Source organism: Pristiophorus japonicus, chromosome 22 (assembly GCF_044704955.1).
Source record: "Pristiophorus japonicus isolate sPriJap1 chromosome 22, sPriJap1.hap1, whole genome shotgun sequence".
NCBI lineage: Eukaryota > Metazoa > Chordata > Chondrichthyes > Pristiophoridae > Pristiophorus > Pristiophorus japonicus.
The window spans coordinates 7,252,777-7,268,234 of record NC_091998.1 but is presented as its reverse complement, the minus strand read 5'-3'; the positions used below and the strand labels follow the sequence as shown (position 1 = coordinate 7,268,234).

Below are 15,458 nucleotides of genomic sequence, written 5' to 3'. Positions count from 1 at the left end.
CCCCAAAGAATTTCAGGGTCATAGCATGCGAGATCTGCAGCACAACACAGTGATGATGCTAAAGGTCAGGGGTGAACCAAGGAGCGAGTCCAAACTGGTGTGACCTACTAACTGGCCCGAACTTGGATCACACTGAATATTAGGTGTGCCATCCCTTTATATAAATGAATGGGAACACGCAATACACGGGGATAAAACTTACCTCTGGGCACCCACAGTAGCTGCTTTCTTTATCCAGCCATTCAATTCCCACAGTTGCAACGTTTACTTCCTAAATGATTCCCGACAGTCCAGGGAACGTTGTCAATCCTGACAGCCCATCAGTGTCTGCAATTGGGGCTCATGGAATCTCCTGGTCTTCATTCCCCCAATACTTACTGTATTTCTGTTAATTCCTGTCAGCGATATTCCAACTGCAGCGCTAACTGTTCCTGCACAGAGCGCAAATTAAACCCATCCACGTGGGAAGACCTGGTGATCTACTGGGCCTCATTGGGTGATCGAAATAGGATTACATAGAATATCCTATCGGTGATATAGTAGGACTGATCTGGTGATCTACTAGCTCTGATCTGGTGATCGAGTCATGCTGATCGGGTGAACTATTAGTACAGATCTGGTGATCTACGAGTACAGATCTGGCGATCTAGTATCGCAGATCTGGTGATCTAGTATCATAGATCTGGTAATCTAGTATCACAGATCTGGTGACCTAGTCATGCTGATCAGGTGAACTATTAGTACAGACCCGGTAATCTACTGGTACTGACCTGGTGATCTAGTATCTCAGATCTGGTAATCTAGTATTGCAGATCTGGTGATCTAGTATCGCAGATCTGGTGATCTGGCTGAGCAGAGAAGGGGAGGAGGAAAGCTGCCTTTGATTTGAATCATGGACAGTGCAAGGGAAGGGAGGGAATCGGTCAACATGAGCAGGAAGGATGATTTTTCGATAGTTCTAAATCTAGGAATACTGATAATTGAGCCTTATGGTTGTGGAAGGACAAATGGACGCAGCACACATCTCGCGGAACAATGATGCCGTGCAGCACTGTTACAGACAGGACAGAGCGCGCGGCCCATTCAGTAATTACCGATTAGGCCTGGAACATTAAATCCCCGCGGTGGCACTGCACGCTGGAGCATGTGACATTAGTCATGACATTATTCCTCGACTCTCACACTGCGACAGCCAATTCCAACCTTGCTGCCTTACAGCGCAGGGATGTCAGGGCTTGAAATCATGCTCTGGGGTGATACCCAGAGGAGAGCTTAATGTGCTCACCTGAAATTACTTTCTTTTGCCATCTTAGAAGATGCGTTAACCTTTAAAATAAATGTGTTGGGCCACCATTGGGGATGCAAGGAAATGGTCCCCAGCAATGTAAACCGGGAATGGAGGGGGGTGGGATTGGAGAACGGTAGCATAGTGGTTATGTTACTGGACTAGTAATCCATGAAACACCCGGATTGTTGGTAAAACCCAACTGGTTCACTAATGGCCTATAGGGAAGGAAATCTGCCGCCCTTAGCCGGTCTGGGCCTATATGTGACTCCAGACCCCAAGCAATGTAGTTAACTATAAACTACCCCTCTGAAATGGCCCAGCGAGCCACTGAAGAGAGTCAAGGGTCAAAACTGCGTACAGTTTTGGTTTCCATATTTACGAAAGGATATACTTGCTTTGGATGCAGTTCAGAGAAGGTTCACTCGGTGATTCCGGATGATGAGGGGGTTGACTTATGAGGAAAGGTTGAGGAGGTTGGGCCTCTACTCATTGGAATTCAGAAGAATGAGAGGTGCACTTATTGAAACGTATAAGATTATGAGGGGGCTTGACAAGGTGGATGCAGAGAGAATGTTTCCACTGATGGGGGAGACTCGAACTAGGGGGCATGATCTTAGACTAAGGGGCCGCTCATTTAAAACTGAGATGAGGAGGAATTTCTTCTCTCAGAGGGTTGTAAATCTTTGGAATTCGCTGCTTCAGAGAGCTGTGGAAGCTGGGACATTGAATAAATTTAAGACAGAGATAGACAGTTTCTTAACTGATAAGGGAATAAGGGCAATGAGGAGCGGGCAGGGAAAGTGGACCTGAGTCCATGATTGTATTAAATGGCGGAGCAGGTTCGAGGGGCCGAATGGCCGACTCCTGCTCCTATTTCTTATAGGGCGTGACAAATTGCTACAAAGAGCTATCATGACGGCTCACCACCTTCTCGAGGGCAATTAGGGAATGGGCAATAAATGCCGGCCTTAATGGCGACGCCCTCCCCCCCAACCCCCCATCCCAGGAATGACTTTTTTAAAATCGGGAGATGGGAGGAAACCTGGATCGGGGGAGGCCCGAAGTATCCACAAGGAACCTTTACAAAGTCAAATAGAAGGCAGGATGAATGGTCACAACACCGGACAGTCCCAGGAAGTAAATACCCAAAAAATCTCAAACCTTTTGCCAGTAAAAGGTTTCCTTCTGCAAAAATGACACAGCCCAATGGTGATATTCTCCTGTCAGAGATTGAAGGGCTTTTACACGGGATATACGGCACAGAAACAGGCCATTCGGCCCAACCAGTCAGTGCCAGTGTTTATGCCCCACTTGAGCCTCCTCCCGTCTTTCCTCATCTAAATCTATCAGTGTAACCCTCTATTCCCTTCTCCCCCATATACTTGTCCAGCCTCCCCTTAAATGCATCGATACTATTCACCTCAACCCCTCCCTGTGGCAGCGAGTTCCACATTCTCACCGCTCGCTGGGTAAAGAATTCTCCTGAATTCCCCATTGGATTTCTTGGTGACTATCTTATATCGATGGTCTCTAGTTATGCTCTTCTCCACAAGTGGAAACATTCTCTCTGTATCCACTCTATCAAAACCTTTCATAACTCTATTAGGTCACCCCTCAGCCTTCTCTTTTCAAAAAGAAGAGAGACCCAGCCTGTTCATCCTTTTCCTGATCGGGGTACCCTTGCATTCCTGGGATCAGCCCTGTAACGCTGATGCATTCCACCCCTGGCTGAGTAGCGGAGAGGCTGCGTTAAACATGAAGCGGTCGGGAGAGATTTAGAATACTTAGCTACAGGGATAAAAAAATAACAAGGCCTCAGATTGACTCAAAGCAGCTCCCACTCAGGAAACCCGGAGCTAAATAGAGCCTTTCATCGGAATCCGGGCAGGAATAAAGCGGTTGAATAAAAGGCTTTCAACGTTGCATCATCCGGTGGGCAACACCAACTGGACAGTGGAAAAACTCTGCGGCTGGAAACTAGAACACTCTGTGCAACAGGAGAACCAGTGTGTGCTGATAAAGTGCCTCTGCAGACGAGAAAGGTCGATACGGACTCCAGGCTGTAAACAGTCAGCTCCTGATCTCTGTTTATACGGCATCCAAACACATCACAGACGCAAGCAACATCACGGCATTTTGCTTTAATGTGAGTTACGCCACTTCGATGTGTGTGTGTGCAGAATAAAACAACATATTGCATTTATATAGCGGCCTTTAATGTTGGTAAAACGCCCCAAGGAGCTTCACAGGAGCGGTTATCGGGCAGAAATCTGACACCGAGCCATGTAAAAAGACTTGCATTTATATAGCGCCTTTCACAACCACCCGGCATCCTAAAGCGCTTAACAGCCAATGAAGCACTTTCTGTAGTGTAGTCACTGTTGTAACCTAGGAAACGCAGCAGTTAATTTGCGCACAGCAAGCTCCCACAAACAGCGATGTGATAATGACCAGAAAATCTCTTTTTTTGTTATGTTGATTGAGGGATAAATATTGGCCCCAGGACACCGGGGATAACTCCCCCTGCTCTTCTTCAAAATAGTGCCGTGGGATCTTTTACATTCGCCTGAGGGGGCAGACGGGGCCTCGGTTTAACGTCTCATCTGAAAGATGAGGAGATAATTGGGACAGGGGATCAAAAGCTTGGTCAAAGAGGTAGGTTTTAAGGAGCGTCCTAAAGGAGGAGAGAGAGGTAGAGAGGTTTAGGGAGGGAGTTCCAGAGCTCAGGGCCCAGGCAGCTGAAGATAAGGTGAAACGTGCCTGACAACATTTACAAGGACAGCAATGCCCCTTTAGCGGAACAATATTATGATTTCCTGTGTCTCTCATTGCTTAACTTATGTTCTTGGCTGAGTAACTTGCTGTTTGCAATGCACTCTCGGCTCACCCCTGGGCACGTACTGTTTGCAAGCTGAACCCCCAAGAGAAAGGCTGATAGCTCAGTGAGCTGCCAATCTCCTATCTCTCCTTTACATAAGAATGTGCTTCAGTGACGAGAGAGAGAAAGAGAGTGAAAGGAAGAGAGAGAGAGAGAGAATGAGAAAGAAAGAATAAGAGAGAAAGTGAGAAAGAGTGAAAGAGAATAGAAACATAGAAACATAGAAAATAGGTGCAGGAGTAGGCCATTCGGCCCTTCTAGCCTGCACCGCCATTCAATGAGTTCATGGCTGAACATTCAACTTCAGTACCCCATTCCTGCTTTCTCGCCATACCCCTTGATCCCCCTAGCAGTAAGGACCTCATCTAACTCCTTTTTGAATATATTTAGTGAATTGGCCTCAACAACTTTCTGTGGTAGAGAATTCCACAGGTTCACCACTCTCTGGGTGAAGAAGTTCCTCCGCATCTCGGTCCTAAATGGCTTACCCCTTATCCTTAGACTGTGACCCCTGGTTCTGGACTTCCCCAACATTGGGAACATTCTTCCTGCATCTAACCTGTCTAACCCCGTCAGAATTTTATATGTTTCTATGAGGTCCCCTCTCATTCTTCTGAACTCCAGTGAATACAAGCCCAGTTGATCCAGTCTTTCTTGATAGGTCAGTCCCGCCATCCCGGGAATCAGTCTGGTGAACCTTCGCTGCACTCCCTCAATAGCAAGAATGTCCTTCCTCAGGTTAGGAGACCAAAACTGTACACAATACTCCAGGTGTGGCCTCACCAATGCCCTGTACAACTGTAGCAACACCTCCCTGCCCCTGTACTCAAATCCCCTTGCTATGAAGGCCAACATGCCATTTGCTTTCTTAACCGCCTGCTGCACCTGCATGCCAACCTTCAATGACTGATGTACCATGACACCCAGGTCTCTTTGCACCTCCCCTTTTCCTAATCTGTCACCATTCAGATAATAGTCTGTCTCTCTGTTTTTACCACCAAAGTGGATAACCTCACATTTATCCACATTATACTTCATCTGCCATGCATTTGCCCACTCACCTAACCTATCCAAGTCGCTCTGCAGCCTCACAGCATCCTCCTCGCAGCTCACACTGCCACCCAACTTAGTGTCATCCGCAAATTTGGAGATACTACATTTAATCCCCTCATCTAAATCATTAATGTACAGTGTAAACAGCTGGGGCCCCAGCACAGAACCTTGCGGTACCCCACTAGTCACTGCCTGCCATTCTGAAAAGTACCCATTTACTCCTACTCTTTGCTTCCTGTCTGACAACCAGTTCTCAATCCATGTCAGTACACTACCCCCAATCCCATGTGCTCTAACTTTGCACATCAATCTCTTGTGTGGGACCTTGTCGAACGCCTTCTGAAAGTCCAAATATACCACATCAACTGGTTCTCCCTTATCCACTCTACTGGAAACATCCTCAAAAAATTCCAGAAGATTTGTCAAGCATGATTTCCCTTTCACAAATCCATGCTGACTTGGACCTATCATGTCACCTCTTTCCAAATGCACTGCTATGACATCCTTAATAATTGATTCCAATGAGAGAGGAAAAGCGAAAGGGAGAAAGAGAAAATGAGAGAGAAAGAGAATGAGAGAGTAAAAGAGAAAGGGAGAAAGAGAAAGAGAGTGAGTGAGAAAGAGTGGAAAAGAAAGAGAGCGAGAGAGAACGAGAGACAGAGAGAAACAGAGTGAAAGAGACAATAAGAGAGAGAGACAAAGATACAAAACCAGAACAAATCAAAGTGAATGAGACAGAGCAACAAAGGTAGAGAGTGAGAGAAACGGCAAGCACAGAACAGGATAAAACAGGCTGGGGGTGTGATCACCACTCGAGTCCCGAGCGAGGAAGGTTTATCAAAGTACAAGTAATCTCAATGATTAATAGCACTGCCCAGAAACGAGACTGACTGGTCCAAAACTGTGTGGGGATAAGCTTCACCCCGCAAGGCGATTTGGAGCATTCTGTGGTCCTGAAAGGCGCTATATAAATGCAAGATCTTTCTTTCTCTCATGACTTGAATGTCTAGCTATAGTTCTTCTCTACCCTACCCTTGGGTTTATTCTCTGCTCCGATCTCCGACACGGCAAGCGAGCCCCAGGTGGGCAGAGGAAGCGCTTCAAGGACACCCTCAAAGCCTCCTTGAAGAAGTTCACCCTCCCCACTGGCACCTGATAATCCCTGGCCCAAGACTGCTCAAAGTGGAAGAGAATAACAGTGACAGAGGTAGACAGTTTCTTAACCGATAAGGGAATAAAGGGGTTATGGGGAACGGGCAGGGAAGTGGACCTGAGTCCATGATCGGATCAGCCATAATCTTATTGAATGGCGGGGCAGGCTCGAGGGGCCGTATGGCCAACTCCTGCTCCTATTTCTTATGTTCTTATGTTCTAATAATCCGGGAAGGCGCTGAACACCTCGAATCTCTTCGCCGGGAACAAGCGCAAACAGCGGAAGGAGCATACGACAACCCACGCACCCCACCCACCCTTCCCTCCAACCACCGTCTGCCCCACCTGTGACGGAGACTGTGGGTCCTGCATCGGACTCATCCATCACCTGAGAACTCATATTAGTGCGGAGGCAAGTCATCCTCGGCTCCGAGGGACCGCTGAAGAATTCTCTGCTCAGTATGTTGAAACATGGTCAGTTATTCAGTCGTGCCCAGCACACTCGGCTTACTCTACTGCAAGCACGGAGGGAGTCCCTGAGATCCCACTCAATCCCCCATCACTGCAACACTTGAACTGAACACGAGAACCAGCCTTTTAGTTCCTTTGATTACTTCCCTGCACGCTATGATGGATGGAAATTGGTGTCAAGCAGAGTTGCACATGACTGTAATCATTTTATTAACGGCCCTGGGCTCCCTCTCCAACCACACGGGAAGATGCAGAAGGGGCTGCAGTTGTGAAGGGGCTGCAGTTTTTCCCCTTGTGTTTACGTCCAACGGAAGCACTGGTGGAAGATGACGTTCATCGCACGGTCAAGAGCAAGAGGCAGAGAGAGAAGGAAACATAGAGCCCAAGATATCCTCGGGTAATCCTTTTTGGAGTCAGTTGAGGCTGGTGTGGAGCACAGACACCACAGGGACCAGTTGGGCCAAACGGCCCGTTTCTGTGCTGTGAATTCGATGGGCCGTAATTCGCTGTCCTATGGCCGCATACGAGGCGCGCACGTGCCCGTAGGGGGCCGCGCAAGTTCCGGGTTTAGGCGTGCGCTGCACTTGCGATCTGTCAACAAACTTTTTGGCACGAGTCCCCGGGGAAAGGGCCTCCGTGGGCAGAGCTGTTTGCCCAACTTCCGCTCAAAGAATGCCCGTGAAATTCTTATGCCTGATAAAAGCGGGCGCGAGGCCTGATTCTACCCGTGTAAGGGGGAAACATTTATGAGATGCAGAGACGTGTGAAGAGCTCAGGAGGTGGAGATACAGCAGGTAGGATGGAGGCATGAGAACTGGCAAAGCAGAGCTGGGTCCTGCTCCCTGGGAGAAGAAACGGGCGCGCCACCCTGCCAGAACCTTACAGCGATTCTGTTTCTTCCTTTGGGCGCAAGTGTGTCTGTGTGTGTGTGTGTGTGCGCACGTGCGTATTTGTGTGTGTGTGCGTGTGTGTCTTGTGCGCACGTACTTGTGTGTGTGTGTCTGTGTGTGTGTCTGTGCGCACGTGCGTATTTGCGTGTGTGTCTTGTGCGCACATACTTATGTGTGTGTGTGTGTGTGAGCGAGTGAGTGCGTGTGTGTGAGCGAGTGAGTGCGTGTGTGTGTGCTTGTGTGAGTGAGTGTGCATGTACTTGTGTGTATACGTGCGTGCGTGAGTGTGAGCTTGTGAGTGTGTGAACGAACGTACTTGTGTGTGCGTGTGTGCGTGCACCTTCCCCCTCCTTCCACTTGTTCTCTTCCTTTACAAGCTCTGTTCACCTGTAACACCTGCCAGTTTCGAAGACAGATCCAGACCTGAAATGTCAGCCTTGCCTCAGCGGGCACCCACCTTGGACTCGCCCAGCGCTTCCAGCCTTTGTCTCAGATTCCAGCATCGTCAATGTTTTGGATGTTTGTTCAGTTGAGAGGAAGGCGGCGGGCGGTATTCTGAAGCAAGACATCAAACAGGCTTTGCAGCCAACACTATCTGGTGACACGAGCATCGTTTGTAACTGAAGTCCCGTCAATGTGGATTGAACAGCAGAGCTACACACGGGCACAGTGCTGGTATTCACACTGTATCCTTATCACAATGGACACAGTGCTGGTATATGCACTGTATCTGTTGTGTATGAATGAAGAGTCTGACCAGATACTGTGAGCTCAAAGTAAAGTGTGACCTTAGTTTTAAATTGCAGGTCTCCAGAGTGCCTCTCCAACCTGTGAGGCCTCCTTAAGTATAGGTGCTTCGAAGGGGTTGTGGGATCCCTTGGGACTCCAGGGGATGAGCCCTCTGGTGGTTAAACAAGGTATTTACAGGTTTACATATTTCACAGTATCCTTATCACACACGGACACAGTGCTGGTATATGAATTGTATCGTTATCACACACAGACACAGTGCTGGTATATGCATTGTATCGTTATCACACACGGACACAGTGCTGGTATATGCATTGTATCGTTATCACACACGGACACAGTGCTGGTATACGCACCGTATCCTTATCACACATATAGAGTTAACAGGAGACATCGGATAAATCCGAGAAATATGTTTCGCCTCCAGACCGGCATTATTCATTTCAGAACCATATTTCTGTGACACCGAGTGACAGAAGAGCCCGTGTTGCTTTGTTAAATTCGATATTTTCCTCAATGAAGGAAAACATTTCTCCTGGATATTCTGATATATTAGCACTTAAAAAAAAACAACATACACCAAAAGGCTCGAGCATTGAAGGAAGCAGGAGAACAACAAAGGTGGGGGTGCAGTCTAGCCTTGAGGGCTTGGGTCGACATTTCATCACACTTACCCAGCGGGAGGACCTGAAGGATTGACCGTTGATCACTGGGGGCCGAGTGCCTGCAGGCTGCGGTGTTGGAGAAGTGACAGAGGCCGTGTGACAAGGGGCTGATTTACACCCGACTCGCAGGCTGACCAGATAACTCTCACCTGAGTCATGGCCAATCCCGCGAGTGCATATAAATTATCAGCCTTGCTCTTGGTCATGTACCCTGGTAAAATTGCACATTAAGTAAACTCTTTTCGTGAGCTTATGAAATCCTCCTATTTTCTCCCAGTCCTCTGGGTTCCATTATAAGAACATAAGAAATAGGAACAGGAATCGGCCATTCGGCCCCTCGAGCCTGCTCCGCCATTTAATAAGATCATCGGTGGTTAGTGGTGTGCCACAGGGATCGGTGCTGGGACCACAACTGTTTACAATATACTTGCCTGGATGAGCGCAGCTCCAACAACACTGCTCGACACCATCCAGGACAAAGCAGCCGCTTGATCGGCCCCCCATCCACCACCTTCAACACTCACTCCCTCCACCACCGGCGCACCGTGGCTGCAGTGTGTACCATCTACAAGATGCACTGTGGCAACTCGCCAAGGCTTCTTCGGCAGCACCTCCCAAACCCGCGACCTCTACCGCCTAGAAGGACAAGGGCAGCAGGCGCATGGGAACACCACCACCTCCACGTTCCCCTCCCAGTCACACACCATCCTGACTTGGAAATATATCGGCCGTTCCTTCATCGTCGCTGGGTCACAATCCTGGAACTCCCTCCCTAACAGCACTGTGGGAGCACCTTCACCACACGGGACTGCAGTGGTTCAAGAAGGCGGCTCACCACCACCTTCTCAAGGGGCAATTAGGGATGGGCAATAAATACCGGCTTTTGCCCACATCCCAGGAATGAATTTTTTAAAAACATTCTAAATTGAGGAAAAAAGTGTTCCAGTCCCCTGCATTGAGATCCCCACCTTCATCAGCATAAAAATTTATCCGAAAAATATTTGAAGTAGAATTAAACTAAATTCTCAGGAACTGACACTTATGCCAGAACAAAATTGAGAAGAGTTCTGAACCAGAAAAATTATTCGGATGAACAATTGCAGATGATTTGTTTTTCCCCTTCATTACTGAAGTTCACTGAAGCTGAAGGTCACAAATGAGTTTGAAGCATTTCACCTACGTGAAGAGTTAGCACTGCTGACTGTGCTTTCTGATTGTGCATTCTGGCCCACAGTAAAATGCTTCACAATGGAATAATCTTCATAAGCTGCCATTCCGACAGAGTTGATGATGTGGGATAAAAGGAATTCTTTGAGTTCTAAGACTCCATAATGTCAGCTGTGGCTCAGTGGGCAGCACACCCGCCTCTGAGCCAGGACGTGGTGGCTTCAAATCCCACTCCAGTTTCTAAGTGGACATAAAAGATTCCATGGCACTATTTCGAAGAAGAGCAGGGGAGTTATCCCTGGTGTCCTGGCCAATATTTATCCCTCAATCAACATAACAAAAATAAATTATCTGGTTATTAGCACATTGCTGTTTGTGGGAGCTTGCTGTGCGCAAATTGGCTGCCGCGTTTCTCACATTACAACAGTGACTACACTCCAAAAGTACTTCATTGGCTGTAAAGCGCTTTGAGACGTCTGGTGGTCGTGAAAGGCGCTATAGAAATGCAAGTCTTTCTTTTCTTTTGTGGGCCACAGTTAAATGCTTCACAATGTAATAATCTTCATGGGTTGCCATTCCGAAAGTTAAAGATGTGGGATAAAAGGATTTATTTCAGTTTTCGGACACCTCTGCTTTCAATGCAAGCGCAAGGCATTAATGGAGCGGGGTGAGGGAGGCAGGGAAACACATTATGGAAAGAGAACATAATCTGTGTTTTCTTTTCCTTTTGGGAGCTCTTTTGTTCAAACCAAAACACAAGTTATTAAACCTCTTCGACCACAAAGCACTATTTAAGAAAAAGTCCAAATTGGGGCCTAGATGAAGTGGATAGGAAGTGCCTATTTCCCTTAGCAGAGGGATCAATAACCAGGGGGCATAGATTTAAAGTAATTGGGGGGAGGTTTAGAGGGGATTTGAGGAGAAATGTCTTCACCCAGAGGGTGGTGGGGGTCTGGAACTCACTGCCTGAAAGGGTGGTAGAGGCAGAAACCCTCACCACATTTAAAAAGTACTTGGATGTGCACCTGAAGTGCCGTAACCCACAGGGCTACGGACCGAGAGCTGGAAAGTGGGATTAGGCTGGGTAGCTCTTTGTCGGCCGGCGCGGACACGATGGGCCGAATGGCCTCCTTCCATGCTGTAAATTTCTCTGATTCTATTCTAGTCTATGGAGTTGATGAGATCAAAAGAATCACTTTGGCAATTACAGAAATGAATATCACAAGTTAGGTTCAGAGAAAAAATATCTTTTGGCTGATACGTTACAGAATATGAGCCCTACTATCTTTGCCTTACAGCTCTTCAATGCAGCACGAACTGGCAAATAGGGCCTTAAGCTTCAAGTCTCATCCGAAGGGCAATGCTGTTTGTAGACTTTCCAATGCAGTTCTCTGTGGTGGATACCAGCACCTTGTGCAAGCAATGTCCCAGTGTGGTGAGATGAGAAGTGGTGGCAATGATTCAGCATTCTAAACACTTTCTGTCTGGCTCAGACGGTTGTAGGCTGGATCAGAAGGTTGCTGGTTCTAGCCCCACCCCAGGCGTTAAGATTAACAGCCGCCACTTATTATATCGAGGGATTATGGGGATCGGGTGGGAAAGTGGAGTTGAAGTAGAAGATCAGCCATGATCGCACTGAATGGCTGAGCAGGCTCGAGGGGCCGAATGGCCGACTCCTGTTCCTAACTCTTATGCCCTTAGTACTGACGGATAACTACATTGTCAGAGGTCCACATTAAACCACGCTCCTGTCCAGGTGGATGATAATGAAAAGCTGTAATGGGAAGACAGTGGGGTTGAAATCACACGGGCTGAAGAACCTCCTTCCTCTCATCCTATTTTGTTCTCTCACATCCGTACAAACATCTGAGATTGAGGGGTCGGAAACGACAAGCTCGTCCATCAAGCCTGCCCCACACCATGATGGCCACAGTATCAGAAGATCATAAGAAATAGGAGCAGGAGTCGGCCATTCGGCCCCTCGAGCCTGCTCCGCCATTCAATAAGATCATGGCTGATCATCGACCTCAACTCCACTTTCCTGCACCGTCCCCATATCCCTTGATTCCCCGAGACTCAAAAATCTATCGATCTCATCCTTGGATATATTCAGAGACTCAGCATCCACAGCCCTCTGGGGCAGAGAATTCCAAAGATTCACCACCCTCTGAGTGAAGAAATTCCTCCTCATCTCAGTCTCAAATGGCCGACCCCTTATCCTGAGACTGTGACCCCTGGTTCTAGACACTTCAGCCCCGGGGGGAAATATCGTCTCAGCATCTACCCTGTCAATCCCTTTCAGAATCGTATATGTTTCAATGAGATCAGCTCTCATTCTTCTAAACTCCAGAGAGTATAGGCCCAATCTACACAATCTTTCCTCATAGGACAGCCCCCTCATCCTGGGAATCAATCCCAGGAATCAATCACGACTAAACACTCCTTCCCCCGACCCCACCCCCGCCCGCCTCGGTCATGTAATCTGCTCTTCTCGGCAAATGAAGAGAACCAGGGGTGTGAGCTTCAATGGCCGAATCACCTTCTCTCATCCTCGACTGTTCTTAATCAGAAAGTTAAAAATTAAGGGGCCGATATTCTCTCGACGACGCCGCCCATTACGCCGGCGATGAGCGGCATCCACGCCTCCTGGCAAATTGAGTTGCTCGTTGGCGGAGGCGCCGTGAGGTAACGCAGCGCCCTCCAACTCCGTCCGAGTGGTGCTGTCATCCCGCGTGCAACACCTCCCCCCCCCCCCGCCGCTCCCGCCATATTTGGTTTGTACGGAGGCCCAGCGGCCAGGCGCCCGTACAGCCTGGGAAACGTGGTGGAAACATCGCGGCCCAGAGATCAAGGTAAGTTGTTTTCTCTTTATTTATTTCAGCTTTTGTTTGTTAGTTGTATCAGTGTGTGTGTGGGGGGTCGGAGAAGTTTGAGGGTTTTTTTTTCTCCCGGATTTACCACCTTGCACACCAGCAGCCTCCCGTCGCGACATTGAGCCGGCCCCCTGAGCTCCCGTCCCGTTGGTCCCCGAGGGTCCGTGTGCAACGCCACCGTTTAGCGCCATTCTCTCATCTTAGGCCGTAACAACTGAATTTGGCCTGCACCCAAGGCCAAGCGCAAAAACGGCCATAACCAATTTCGAGCCCGAAAGGAGTTAACGTGTCCTTTTTTTTTAAATCAATGACACAGGAGCGATGAATTCGGAGACCAGGAACGGGACAACTCCAACGCCCAGCGTTCTTAAGCTGCTTCTGACCACGGTGGAGGCGTTGCACAGGACTGACCCATCGGCTGAAAAGGCAGACCCTCTGCCCATCGTCATCGCCTTAATCTGCATATTCCTGCTCTTGGCAACATGTGTGAGCTTCATCGCCCTGTGCAACCCGGCGGGGTTGGACGCTTCACGCTACGGCCCCTACGAGTGCATGCCGTACCACAGGGCCGACTCCAGCGAGCCTCGGCTCAAGCTGTGGAAGCGTTTAGACTCCTTGCGCCGCTCGGTGAGCGGTTTCAGGCGGACTCGCTCCCTCGCTCAACCGCAGCAAACTTTCACAGGTCACGGCCAGGTGGACCACACTGATTCAGACCTCACAGAATCAACCAAAATGTAAGGCTGCGGCGGCCGAAAAGAATTTAATGCGCAGACTTGCTCAGTGCACAGAAAGCAGTGATTGTAAGCGACAAAAGATTAACCACTGCTGCAATCAATACTCCAGAGACTGACAAAGGAGATATCCCAGTTGCCATGAGCAGTCGAAGAGTGATATTATTTCATAATACTGAACACCTTGCGTGTGGCCACGGCCAACACATGGGCTCCGATGACTTAATCCACGGTTATCCTTCAGACTAGAAAGAATGAAAGACTTGCATTTATATAGCACCTTTCACAACCACCAGACGTCGCAAAGCACTTTACAGTCAACGAAGTACTTTTGGAGTGTAGTCACTGTTGTAATGTGGGAAACGCCAATTTGTGCACAGCAAGCTCCCACAAACAGCAATGTGATAATGACCAGATAATCTGTTTTTTTAGTGATGTTGACTGAAGGATAAATATTGGCCCCAGGACACCGGGGATAACTCCCCCTGCTCTTCTTCGAAATAGTGTCATGGGATCTTTTACATCCACCTGAGAGAGCAGATGGGGCCTCGGTTTAACGTCTCATCTGAAAGACGGCACCTCCGACAGTGCGGCACTCCCTCAGCACTGCACTGAGAGTCTCAGCCTACATTTATGTGCTGAAGTCCCTGGAGTGGGACTTGAACCCACGACCTTCTGACTCAGAGGCGAGGGTGCTGCCCACTGAGCCCCGGCTGTCACTTAGAACACAATAGTGAGCTGAAGGACACAATGGCACTGTTTGGAAGTTATTGGCTGTCAGACTGTCTCACTTTAACACTGAACTATAATTTCATTACAGAACGACAACTTAAATACATTTTTATCAGTTTCTACCTGTTATGTTCAGAATAACTCCACAAGACTGTAGATTGTAAGCTCAAACTGTTGTGACCTTGGTCTCTTTAATGTAACTCCAGAGCGAGGAAGCAGCCTGATAGACTGCCTTTTATACCTGCTTGCCCAGGGTGTGCAGGTGACACTTAGGTCTCCAACAGGTGCGCCCCCCGGTGGCAAGTCTTACACACTAGTAAAGTTTACATACATAACACTACCCACCACCACCGGCTCATTAGCTGTGGTTAATTTGCATGTGTCAGACTGATAGCACATGCTGCCATACCCAAGATCTGTCCCATATCACATCCTGAGGGCTTAGATTTTGGATAGCAACCAAATGCACAGCTTTCGACGGCAGGTGAATTGAAAGACACCAAAATAGACTGGAATGAAACTCTTGTTGGCACAAGATAAAAGATGCCACATGAAATATTCACGGTAAATAGCTTCATGAGCAAAAGTGATAAATTATTGCAAATGCAGCTCAGAAAAAAAATTCACACTTCCAGTATCCAAAGCAAATAAATATAAGAACATAAGAAAAAGGAGCAGGAGTAGACCATTTGCCCCCTCGAGCCTGCTCCGTCATTCATCATCATCAGAGGCAGTCCCTCGGAATCGAGGAAGACTTGCTTCCACTCTAAAAGTGAGTTCTCAGGTGACTGAACAGTCCAATACGGGA

General features: G+C 48.3%; 1 protein-coding gene across 1 annotated transcript; it reads left to right on the top strand.

Annotated features, from left to right (window-relative positions):
• Positions 1-13,508: 13,508 nt before the first annotated feature.
• LOC139234670 (uncharacterized protein C10orf105-like) lies at positions 13,509-13,942 on the top strand. The gene has a single exon (XM_070865347.1). It carries the CDS (start codon positions 13,509-13,511, stop codon positions 13,923-13,925), a length of 417 nt encoding a protein of 138 aa, XP_070721448.1. The 3' UTR covers positions 13,926-13,942.
• Positions 13,943-15,458: the final 1,516 nt, after the last annotated feature.